The sequence below is a fragment of the Rhipicephalus sanguineus genome, chromosome 7 (assembly GCF_013339695.2).
Source record: "Rhipicephalus sanguineus isolate Rsan-2018 chromosome 7, BIME_Rsan_1.4, whole genome shotgun sequence".
NCBI classification, from domain to species: domain Eukaryota; kingdom Metazoa; phylum Arthropoda; class Arachnida; order Ixodida; family Ixodidae; genus Rhipicephalus; species Rhipicephalus sanguineus.
In genome coordinates this window covers 147309019-147322075 of record NC_051182.1, presented here as the reverse complement: position 1 = coordinate 147322075, position 13057 = coordinate 147309019, and the positions used below count along the sequence as shown (strand labels likewise).

The 13057-nt window shown below is 44.9% G+C and overlaps 1 protein-coding gene across 3 annotated transcripts in view; it reads right to left on the bottom strand.

Annotated features, from left to right (window-relative positions):
• Nucleotides 1-11261: 11261 nt before the first annotated feature.
• The window catches only part of LOC119400211 (uncharacterized), a 30814-nt gene continuing 29018 nt past the window's right edge, over nt 11262-13057 (bottom strand). The window contains exons 8-9 of one of the 3 annotated variants that reach the window (XM_037667214.2): nt 12491-12720; nt 11262-11578 (exon numbers count right to left, since the gene is read on the bottom strand). In XM_037667214.2, coding sequence (XP_037523142.1) covers nt 12496-12720 — 225 coding nt within the window. In that variant the 3' untranslated portion in view covers nt 11262-11578; nt 12491-12495. Of the gene's footprint in view, nt 11579-11655; nt 12721-13057 lie in introns of those variants that run through there. The other 2 variants (XM_037667215.2, XM_049418000.1) reach the window with 2 other exon arrangements.

Genomic DNA, 13057 nt, shown 5'->3' with positions numbered 1-13057 from the left:
AAAGGCTTTTGGAGGGGTGCGTGGGAGTATCAATACATCGACCCAGAAAGAAAAAAGAAGATGGCTTTTGCCTTCGAGTTGTCTTAGGTGAATGTATACGAGACCCTGTGACCTTTTGTCAAATAACACTCTAAATACAACTATGTGTTTTTCCAAGTACAGGGCTCCTGCTGGAAATCTAAAATATTGATGGTAATCAAATGTTGGATGCTAGATAAGAAAAGACAAACAAACACCACGACATACAACAGTGCCTCAATGCATGGGCATCGGCAAGATTTTGTCTCGGAGGGGGGTTTTGTCCAGGGGCTTGGGGGGCAAGTGCTCCCTTCGCACTCCCTTGCTGACGCCCATGATGCCTCATTGCTAAAAAATCACACGGTCTCTTATGCATTCTCCGAAGGCGAAAGCCAGCCTCTTTTTCTTCTCACTTGATTGCATTGATCCTTTTGATTAATTATTCACTTCATGCTAACCCTGCAAATTATGTAAGTTACGTGTACCATAATATCTGCTGCACATATTTGCTGGCATGTTCACCAAGTCACGTATATTGTGATAAGTGTTATTGAATATTGCATGCCACGCGGCGCTTGAAACGAGCTACCAGCAGCGTTTCTGGAACAGACGATGTCTGCCGATGAATCGCCACCGATGGACCTAGAAGTCACAAGCCTCTGCGGAGAGCGCATTTTGCCATCGAGCCAACTTGCACAGCCGAAGTTCTGTCGTCACTGTGCATTGTCGTGGCTTCATCACAACGCACGCGCGAGCGCTGTTTCATTTGTGGAATATAATCCTTGGTCCGTGGGTGTGATTTTGGTGGCCCCAAGATCAAGCTAAACATTTTGAGGTGCCGGCAGTGCGACTGCCGGGGGTAGACACCGTCAAACCCGAGACTCTGGCGCAGTTTGGCGCAATTTACGTCGATTTCATCAGGATGGTGCCATAAATACAATTTGGTGCAGTTGGTGCAGAAGTGTAATCATCGTTAATGTCGACTAACGTTGGCTAAGTGATTGGGTAGCGTTGGGTAGCACAGCATACGCTGGTTACGTTATGAAATTTCAAATAATGTTGACACACTATTAGGCTACTCTTCAGCAGGGAGTCTCTGAATCAATTATTTTTTCCATTATGCCCTACTTCTATTATATTAACCAAACATGTAGTAGGCCCCTATCAATTGCAATTTTGAGGAGCACAGGAGCATCTATACACGTGAAGATATGTTTTACTACAAAATACTTCAAGGACTAATTGCAACAGTTTATAGAAGTGACCAAAGGTGTATTGATATCTCATAAAAGCAACATGTATATAAGCGTCTATATAATATGCGGTTAAAAAAGTGAGCGCACACACTATGACGAAGCCCACAGGAGTTGTACAGTTAATTGAACCCTGCCGCGGCAACACACAGAGATGCTATTGAAAACATTCTCACACTTCGCGACACATCTACACTGTCACAAACGTGACGATATGTGACAAAAACATTTGGTTCCAGCTGAAGACGCACACTGTGCAGCAGTAGGAACATGTAAGCTATGGCCCGACGTGTAGCACATAATTATGCCATAGATTGGAGACTATTTAACTGCTTTACGTGAAATGCCACATGGATAGGGTAAGTGCTACATCCTGCTTCACAAGCCACCTTTGAAAAAGTTTACAAGTGCTGCTGAGTGCATTGGACCAGTGTGCCAAATTTGTGAGTTGTGTGTTCATCTTTAGCTACCATGAATAAACTCCTTATAATGTCGATACTACTCTGGCTACTTCTTTTAATCTGAGAAAAAAAAACTGACCACTTTTACTGCTAATGTGCAGTAAAGCCTCATTATAGGCAAGTCACACCTGACAAGAAAATGACTTCGTTATACCAAAAAATTCGTTATAAACGCACATTCCTGACACTGCACGAATGGCAGCACAATTCCTTGTTTATTTCGTTATAACAAAAGATTCGTTATATTCGTATTAGCTATAATGAGGTTCGACTTTAGTTTCCTTACTGCCTTCCTGGCATAATAGCATAGAATTGGCATGAAAAATGTAAATAGATGGCATTCTTTGGTAAATACATGCCTGAGCATCAGTCACAAAATGAAGTGCTCACTTAACTTATTCACAATGCGCAGCAAGAACAAAGAAAACTGAGCACAGTATCTGTCAACAAAGGTACTGACAGCACTCTTGGCACAATACGAGGCACTGGCAGAAAAATGTGCTATATATGTGCCCATATTGCAGTTGCAACATTAAAGAAAACAGCAAAACTAAAATAAAAAAATGCACACTGCTATGTGGTTCACAAGTGCTCTCAAACATTGTGATTTCCAATAAATATGTCAATACTACACCAATTACAAACTGCGCTGAAACATTAAAATTTCAACGTAAATAGCACTCCATAGATTAAACACAAATGCATGATAGTGCATTCCATATATACACAATGCCCAAAGATATGCGAGTTTCCTGAAAAGACAATTATCCTCCAAAAACACAATGAAGAGCAATATATAAAAAGCAGCTTGCCAGGGCACATTTTAATACCACAGAAAATAAATGCATATACAATATATATGATAGGTATAAAATGGTGACACATGAAGTGAAAGCGTGCACAATAGATTCTACTTGAACATAAACATCATCAGGGGCTCCAGTACGCCAAAATTCAAGATTATTTTTAGCATCCCTCTTACCGAGATGAGTACATATCTCTTAATCTTAATAATCTGTAAATAAGTACCACGTGCACTGCTAAATGCTGCTTTACAAAAATCTGCCAGCAAAACAACAAAGAAAAAAGAAAGCACTCTCAGAAGGCTTGACAATCATACTTTCGCAACACCGAAATATTAGTAAAAAAACTAATAATGTTCGTCTTAAGTGGTTATGAGCTTCAAGTTACGAGTCTTAGGAAAACCTAAGCTGACCTTCTCGCTACATTTTAATTATGAGTGAAAGCTCCATGCATTCATAAATCCATCAAGCAATGCTTCGTGTACGCTTTTACACATGAAATAAAGAACCCAGAAAAGCAATAAAAGTTACGCTTCTGTGGTTGCTATATGGTGAATTAAAATTTACTCCGCAGGTGCAGACATAAAACCAGAAGACGTCATCTTGCTCTTTGTTGAGACATACTCTGGTGTTTTTTTTTTGTTTTTTTAAATGTGGATCCTCACTGACTAAGCGAAATTTCAGTCGGGAAAAAAAGAATAATTGGACGAGGCACATTACTGTCAGCATTGTAAAAAAGACCGCTTTATCTACAAGTAGGAGTCCAACACCGAGGCACATACGTGCAAGAAATCCCAAATGTGGCGATCGAACGTCCTTATCGATTCCTTCCCATTTTCTGCGCAATGCCTGAACAATGTTTTATCATTAACTCATGTTTAAAAGCAACCTCATATTCGGGCAAGCGTCAGTAACTTGCCACTACTCCACGCAACCACAGTTGAACCCAGATATATCAAATCTGAAAGGGATCACAAAAGAGTTCTATATATAGGCAATTCGATATATGAAATATTTGATATATTAAAAATATATTCAGCAGGATATTACAACTGTTCAGTATACACAATAATTCGTTATATGTGGGTTCAATATATGCGGGTTCGACTGTATTGGTGGCACTATATAAATGCTTTTCAAAGGTCAAAAACATTAGACTTGGCACCCTCCATGCTATAAACATAACTACAAGGCCATAAATTGCTGGACAAATGGGAGAAAGGCACCATGTAATTAGGAAGTGAGCCCACAAACTTGATACAAGTTTGAAACGGACGTCCTTCAAGAGAAGCATTGTACCATAAAAAAAAAAAACAGCACAGTAATCCTTGCAAAGCACAACGCAAGTACACTGGCTGCCCAGCCGATGAGCTTATCACAGGTTTTAGACTAGTGAGCTTCGCTATGCTGCCAAAGTAGGCGAATGGAACAGTACATAGCTACTTCGGAACACAAGCACCCCTCGGTGGGTTTCACGGTATACAAACGTGTGCACGAAGTCATGACAGTTCATGAATCGTAGGACAGATGCTCATGCGCTTCCCCTCTTCAAAGACTCTACTCAAATCCCTGCGGCACACATTTGGGGTCTCCACATGCCGTATTGACTTAGTCTCTGAATCCTTCATACCGCGCACGAGCAATCATCTCACTCCTTCCATTGTCACAACAGCAGTCACTCCCGGCTTCAAGAACGCCATCACTGAAACATTTTGCTTTTAAAAAGAACACTACCATTCCTTTATGTAGAGCCTTCAGGTCTTTGTATTACTGAAATAGATAAAATTAAATGCATAAAATGCTAACAGCTGCAACAGGAATACCAAAATGCCAGTTCCCAAGCTGGAACCCAGCTTGAGAATGCCGGTTGGGAACTTCGGTTCCCAAATTGCGTTCTGAATTGCCCAACTACCTTGTAGATCAAATAATTGTGTTTCTCTGCCCCAAATAACATAAATGCACGCACAGAACTCCCTCACCTCCCAAATGTGTAGTTTTAAACTTTGCTGCACAGCCGTAACATTACAGCTAGTAGCAGGGGATAATGAGCAAAAGTTCTCAAGCTGGGTTTGAAATGACCCACTGTTATTATAATATACGTTGTCGTATTCCACAAACGCTAACAAGGTAAATATGCGCCAAATATTTTCCTTAACTTTCTTGAGGTCTCCTTTCATCTCCTGCTGCAACACTTTTGGTGGCCACACATTCACAGATCAATGATGCAGCAACATACTGCTTTCTTCAACATACAAGTTATATGTTCACTCTACAAAAACAAACAATGGAATTCCTTGGAAGCAGCAGCCAACTTGACTTTGGTCCCAGGCCCTTCAATATGTAGCACAGAAAATTTCTACTCAGACGCACTCCTCACATTAGCACACACTTGTTTTAGATTCTTACTTCTTTGCAGTTGAAGTGCTTAATTGGTTGTATATGTCTTCCAGTTGAACGATACCCAGTTTTTGCAATACTCAGGGGTGGAAGCGCGCTTTAGTGTTTTGGAGCAGCTCAGGGAGCAGAAATAATGCTGTTTTGGAGCAGCTTTGGAGCACCAAAATGTGTGTTTTGGAGCAATGCAAGTTTGTTTTGGAGCAGAATTGTAGGGTCAAAACATTCCAACGATTTTAGAAAACATTCAACACTGATGAACCAACCACACTTAACACAAATGATATATGTATGTATATATATATATATATATATATATATTTATATACACACGCGCGCGCTACGTGTTATCATTAAAACATCACAGCTGTGATAGAGCAATGACTCAGGAAAACGAGATAAGCAATGTTTTGAATAGCTACACTTGACTAGACTGACAAATGAAAAACGTTCATGGTAATGAACGTTTTTCAGCAGCGGCGTTTTGGCGCCGCGTTTGCAGGGTTGCTACATTTTCGTCAAAGGCCCATGCCGGCTTCAAAAATTTCCTTCGAAATGCGCGGAGGTCAGCGCCGTCTGGAGGCATTGGAAGAAACCAAACAAACACGCGTCTGTACCCTAAATTCCGCTTGTCGGACGAGCAGGCGATGCGCAGCGCGAGGAGCTTTCTTTTCTACTTCGAGTAGGAAGACGCGGCGCCGCGATTTTGAGATGGTGTTCGTCAAAATGACACGCGTGACCCTCCAACCATGCGTCAGTCGCGCATGAAATCAAGCAATTCGGGGCACAACGGCACGACTTCACGAAGGCGTTCGTCAAAAAACACGCGCGTCCCTCGGCGCGCGCAAATCGCGCCAAAAATTGCGCCTCGCGCTTCCACCTTTTCTCTTCAAGTTCCCTTTCAAGGTTTGTCAATTATTGGTGTCGGTTATATGCACGCAAATATGGTACTTGAGGTGCGATGATACTAGATGTCGCAAGCGCACAATTTGTATCCCGTGGTTCTGTTTTCGTACTACCTCACATTCGTGTTGTGAGTAATAAACGTTCGAAGCATAGGCGTGCGCACAGGGGGGGGGGGGCGCCCCCCCTAATCACCCAAGAGGGGGGACGCAAAATCTGCCCCGTACATTGACCCTTCTAGTCACATAAGAGGGGGGGGGGGCGGTGCAAAATCTGCCGCATACATTGACTTAGTAGGGCGGGGGGGGGGGGGGGGGGCGCTGCGATGAACCTTTGCCCCCCTGATGGGGAACCCTGCGCACGCCTGTGCTTCCAAGTGTCTATCTTGTTCTTTTTGTATATTTCTTCACTCGCCACCTCATGTACCAAACTACACACAGCAACAGCGGCGAGCGGCATGTCATGTGCTGCGGATGGTATACGAGCTACAGCGTACTCGACCACGAGCCGAGCGCCGGTTCTGACGAGCCAAAATCGAACAACGCGACCGATCGCACTGGCGAGACTAAGGTCGTCGCTGCACGAGCGTGTTTACATGCTGCATTTATAAGGTCTAAGGGCTTGTGTGCAATGCAAAAAATTCTGCACATGGAGAGGCACGCTCTCACTAAAAAAAAATGAGTTTCGGAAATGGTCCAACCGACTTACATAAACCGAAGCTCTGTGAGTGGTTTCGAGGTTGTTAGTGGCTTCATTGGCCGCAAACGGATAAAACAAATTTTTCTTTCTCATGCAGACTTACGACACAAAATCCATATTACACACTCAGCTCTACAGCAGTTTCCTTAATGCAAAGTTTCTAAATAATGGTCGCGCGTATACGTCCGCGGCAGCTGCTCGCATTATCCTCATGGCCTCCCATCAAATTAAATATTCGCAGCAAATAGAACCTTTTCGACATTATGAAGCGTCAACGCGCGTGCACTTACTTTTATTCATGTTCGCAATCCTAGGCCACGATGACACAAACCGCCTCGAGCGCGTAGCGCGCCATAAAACTCCGTTGCCGCCGGCGTCACAATCGAAATATGGCCGCACCAACTCACTTTCTTGTAGCTAGCTCCTGTAGGCTCGCTAGCTTTTTTGCGCCTTCGACAACGTCACGAGAGCGCGCCAAGTGATGTGATGATGATATAAGCTCGCATAGGCGCGCCATGACACGGATGACAGCGGCACATGAAGGCACCAAACTATACCCTCGGTGATCGGTTCCGGCGGCGCACCGGAGCCCATCGAGGAGGCCGTGCACCAAACACCGCTTGGGAGCAGTTTCGGCGCAATAATGCATTTTGGAGCAGGATGGCGCAGCAGAAGAGCATTGGCGCAGCGCGGCGCAAATGGCGCAGAGCTTCCACCCCTGAATACTCATACGTACTTATACACATGCACTACAACAGCCGTGTAATGTAGGCATGATGACAATTGTACTTGCATTTTTTTAAATTCTTTTTTAAGACAAGGCCAGAGTTTCTTAAACAGAGGACAACTCCCTCTAATGGTCCCTACGCTATTGCAGTGTGTCACCCACTGCACAGCTTTACGTGTGCTCTGAAAAAAATGTGCCACTCTGGCGACTTTTTCGGACAAATGGCACAAGTTTCGACAGAGCATTAAGAGGCATACTACGGCAGCAGCTTACAATGCATGAGACATGGCTGCAAAACAAACATGCCTGTCGTAATACATGTGCCTGATGTGACCAAATGGCCGGTCGAACATGGATCCTGAACAGTGGCGGATCCAGGGGGGGGGGGCGATTGGGCGATCGCCCCCCCCAAAGCTATAAGCCAACCCAACCCCCCCTCCCCCCCCCCGCTTTTCACCTCACCGAAGGCCATTTTTCAGAACGTAGAATTTTTTCAGGTGGTCGCTGTGTCCATCCCAATCCGAGACTAGGGAAGCACCCCTCACACAGCCCAGCGCTTTTGTTAAGAGCGAAACAGGCTTTCTAGAAAAGATTTCTTCTGCGTCCTGCATCTTTCAAATAGGCACCGACGAGCACAAGCCTCAACTATTTTGCTAAAGCAACTGCTGCCTTTATGGAAGCGAGCTAAAGTTTCCTCCCCACTCCCAGGGCCATCAGCTCTTCAGCAAAGCGAGGGGTCTTCAAATTCTCCCATCTTTTTCTCAGAGACAGGAGTCTGTTCTGTGTCATTCAAACTGGCATCTTTCGTCCCACCACGGCCGGGCTAGACTGCACGTGCGCGCTTGAGCGCGCACGTGCAGTCTAGCCCGGCCGTGGTCCCACAAAGCGTGCAGAACAAGTTACCTTTTAGTCAACCTTCAGCGGCTGGTCCAAAAAAAAAAAAAAGAAGGAAGGCAGGCAGTGGTGCTGTGAATTATATTCGCCGAAGTACCGAGCAAGCCTCCGAGAGCACGTGCGCGGGGTATAATCGAGCGCGACTCCGAAAGCTCCGTTTGACCGTCCTTAGGCTGCGGAGATAGAAAGGGCATTTTCTGGCAACACGACCGGCCAGAAAAAAAGGCAATGGGGAGGAGGGGGCGGGGTAACAAAGGGAGGCTTACTCCGAAACTACGTTCAAGGAATACTAGAGCTCGCCGTTGTGGGAATACTCATTTATCGAGCAGGTGGCCTGCCCTTCCCTCTTTCACCCTCCTCTTACCAACAACACTGATACGTGTTCCCCAATGTTTAGCGGAAATATGCGTTTTCTTCTTCATCAAACCAATACTGTTCATTCATTAAGTGGCAGCGCCAACCCAAGACAATGAACGAGAATGGAATGCAAGGGACCAGACAAGCGCCGACTCGTTGCTCAGTTTACTGCGGAAAGGCAGTTACATGAATATGCAAACTCTAGTAGCGCACGTGAGCAAGGCCATACAAAAAAAAGGTATCACATTGTACAACCAATTTGCAAAATAAAGTATTTTGTCTACAAAAACCACAAAATAATCACGTGACACTGCCACGGGAAAATTCTTCGTTAGTAAGCTTTACGGCTCGCTTACGCAGTTATCTGAACGTCTCCTGATATGTAAGGCTTCTGTTATATTACGTGCAATTTTGTTTCTGTAAGCAAAGAACATCTTTGAATCAGGCCAAACTGGCTCACAAATTTGACACTCTTTTGCAATGATCAGCTAAGTGTGAGTAATTATTTTTGCCTGGTGGTTGTCCATGCTGTTTCAACCGGCTGTTATTATACCAGCCGGTCTAAACGATGTAAACATTATCGTAAGTTGGTGGCTACATGTAAACTACATCCAGCTGAATATCTTTTGTTTTAAGACGCACAATTTTCGTTGTTTCTTTTGTCGTTTTTTTATCGCCCGCACGGCAGATTCGTTTAAAGGTATCGGGGGCATTAAAAACAAACGTTAATGCCGAAACGGCTGCTTGCGTGCTTAACTCCGTGGAAAATGAGATGTATACATTTGGTTACTAACGTGAAGTTTTAAAGTTGGGCAACGCCCCCCCCCCCCCCCCCCCCCCCCCCCCCCCCCCCCAACAACCAACCGGCCCCCCCCAAAGCAAGCGCCTGGATCCGCCCCTGATCCTGAAAACTGTGACTGATCATTAAGACTGGCCTTTGACAAGCGTAATGCTACTGGTGGTAAAAGCGAGGGTGTCAGTAATATAACAATAAGTGCAACATAAGTCTGTTTTCAAAATGTTTTCAAACATTCAAGGCATATACAGTGACAACTGTAGTAATGGCTGTTTGAAAACAGGCATTCCCAAAAAACGAGAACTTGCCGTGAGGAAGAGAAAAGGTATCAGTGTGCTACTAAAAGCTCTCAAAACTACACGCTTGATGTTCGGAGTTAACGGAACAGCACCCCAAACGACAGTTTCATTCCTCCTCTGCCACTTTTCACACGAAAACGACGCAATGGTTCAGTGAATACAGTATCCTGCAGTTTAGCATGAGTTCACAAGAGTTTGAATCACAGTGACAGCAACTGCATATTCATAAAGCCAAGGTACTGAGAAACTTGTGTTAGAAAGCCCTGAATGCATGCTGAAGGACTGCAGGTGATCAAAATTAGCCCACAGCCCTCTGCTGCTGTAACTCACATAACCCCCTCGGCTGCCTTTAAAGGGGTCATGAACCATCCCTCAGGCTTGGTGAGAAAACACATCCTGCGGACAGCAGACACTGCCATGAACATTTCAGCCAAATCTTGCAGTCATAGGCGACAGAAGTGAGTTTAGAAGCAGAGCGAAAAGTTGCCATTTTCTCAGGCCCCATCTTTTCATACAGAGGCCTGTACTCACTCTCATCGAAGCTGCCGGTGCCTGCTGTTCAATGTCGAACAGCAGATAGCATGCTGTTGGCCAATAGCCGACATAAATCAAGATCGGCGTTATGCACTTCTTGCCACTGAGGGCCGCCAAACAATGTCGCCGCGGTCCATAGTCTGCTAACGTTACATAGTGAGCCACACTAGCGCAAAGGAATCACTACGGGATAAAGCGATTGCATTTCATCCCGCACGCTCAAGGTCATGACGCGCACTGATGTAACTTCTTTTACCTGTGCCATCCCTTCCTGCTTAGCTTCCAGCAGACGAGAGGAGAGAGGAAGTGCTTAAAGTGTGCAACAAATTTCCGTAATGCCGCTCGTTCTTGACGGATTTGAGAAATTTTTGAGACAAACAATTCGTGGGGCAATAAACTCCGATACTGAGGTCATTCGATGATTACTTGGAAAAGTGGTTCATGGCCCCTTTAATTAAGCAATAAATCCGATCATAAAATCAACTATTCTTAATTCATAAAACACAACAGTACTTATGAAAAATCACTGAACAGAGAATGTTGATGAAGCCAACCAGGCCCGTAGCTGGGGCGGGGGGGGGGTGCCTAGGGGCCCGGGTCTCCCCCTATAAATTTCGGTGAAGTAGGTGTTTTTACTAAAAAGAAACAATGAAAATAGGTGTTTTTCTCAAATAGTCAGGGTTTTCAGTAAGTGCCCCCCCCCCCCCCCCCCAAAAAAAAAAAAAACATTCCTGGCTATGGGCCTGAAGCCAACATTTTAACAAGAGGACTTGTCTTCGTCAAGGCAGGACTGATGATGTCAGAAAGACCAACGTCCTCCCTTGTCGGAACATTGGTTCCAGCAACATTCGCTGTGCCAAAATTTTTTCCATCGCATCAAACATCGATCCTTCCCTCAACTTCGGTCTTGTTTGGACAGCGGTATTTAGACATTCAAGGCAGAAGATGCTGCTTAGAAAGTACCAATAAATATAACGCTGAAGCCTACGCCATTTAGTAACTGTTTAAGTACAGTTAATTTTCCAACAAAAGTCATTTAATTTATTGCATTTAGCTGAAACCTGCAAGGATTAGGCGAATTTGTGAAAAGGAAGAGATCAACTGATTGGTTGTACCTTCACTCTTGAAACATCCCTTTCTGTTTCAGTACATATGCTGCACTAGTTGCATTTGACCAGAGTCTTACAGCAACCACACCCGTATGCGACACAGTCTTTGCTGCACTTCCCTCACAAGAACTGCACGCTCAATGCCTCTCAGGAGCGCCTTTTATAAAAAAGTTCTGGTCCCGTCTTCTCTTTCACCAATGACAAACACACTTGACTTGCAACTCAGCACTGGCACTACAGACATGGTCTGCTGCAGAGGTGCCCTGTCTTGGCCTGAGCAACTGTTTCACAGGGCCTGACGCACATGGGACTATCACGGATTGTTGCCTCACTGCATGATAGAGCAAAAACAAAAATAGAGCACCACCATGATGTTGGGTTTAAAACACATTTGCACTTCTGCAAGGCTCGTGAAATGTGGGCAGGTGCTGATGCAAGGATAACAAAGGTGTTTACGTGCTTCATAGTGAGCAATGAGGAATACTGTTGTCGGGTCTGTTTGACTTGATGTTTCTCTCTTTTAACTAGTTCATAACAAGCTGCACAATACTGTTCATTTTGCATAAGTTAGTTTTAAACTAAGACATACTCCTCTCTTGTCCTCTATTTTCATTCATATGCACAAGTTTATACTCCAAGATGCTGCCCTGTCACCCTTAAAGGCCAGATCCCATGTATGCTTAACGGCACTCACAAACTTGCGTCTGTGCACTCAAGCCCACGCAGAGGATGTAGGACATGATGTAGGTGCAACGTAGGACAGCAAATCTACACAGAAGCGCATGCACTTGTACCTGTTCAAGATAGACGTTCACATTCAGGCTGGCTCATATACGCCTGTAGCACACACTTGCACTTGTAGGCTCGTCTGGGCATGCTGTTAGGTGCGGAGTGGCTTTTTGTTGCATAAGCTAAATCAATGGATAGTAACCAAAGCCAGACTGCAAATTTCAAAGCACTATCACAGCTAAACGCAAAGCAATGTTTGTTATAGTAGATAGCCTGCCAAGAATCGAGTGTATGCCAGCGTGCATCCCTCGCAGGTGCGAACAGCCATTCCTCAAGATACGGCAGATACAAAGGCCATTGCTTGTACATTGCTACAAGCATACCTTTGGTCTGGACATTACGCTCCATTAAATCGAAGGCTGTTCAGATGCCTGGCTCTGGCAATCACCCGAACTCCCTCCCACAATGGTCCGACATGCACTGCCCAACCAATCACCTACGAGCATGCTGGTACCTGAGTCACGCGATAGTGCCGTAAGATCTCCTGACCAGATGCAGTTCCTCTCGGCTGGCGGCGACGGGGTGGCGGATGTTGGAAGCCGTCGGCGACACGTTGGACTCTGTCTCCGTGACGTCTTCCGCGGAGCCCACCAGGGCTTGCAAGAGAGCACTGCGGAGGCGATCGACAAACGTCTTCTCCACCAGGTCTTCCATAGGTGGCTCATTGAAGTCAAAGTCAGCAACCTAGGCGTGGATGACAGAGCGCTTAGAATGGCAAGGATTATTGTTGCGCACCAAGGTCACCAACAGGAACCTATAATCTAACCTCTTTGGGAACTGACTTTGGAGTTACTCTGCAACATAAATGGACATTTCTTCTGTGGGTAAAATCACGTTTAGGTTGACCTTTTTTCACCCTTATCGGTATAGACACCAAAGCAGCACCAATGATACATGAAAAGCTTGGGGTCCCACATTTCCAGTGTATGTTCGCATGTAAACTGTGTGCTGTAAATTTTAATTGCATTCAACTTTTACTTGGTTACAATTTTGTGTATAGTGTTTGAGTCTTATCTTTTCA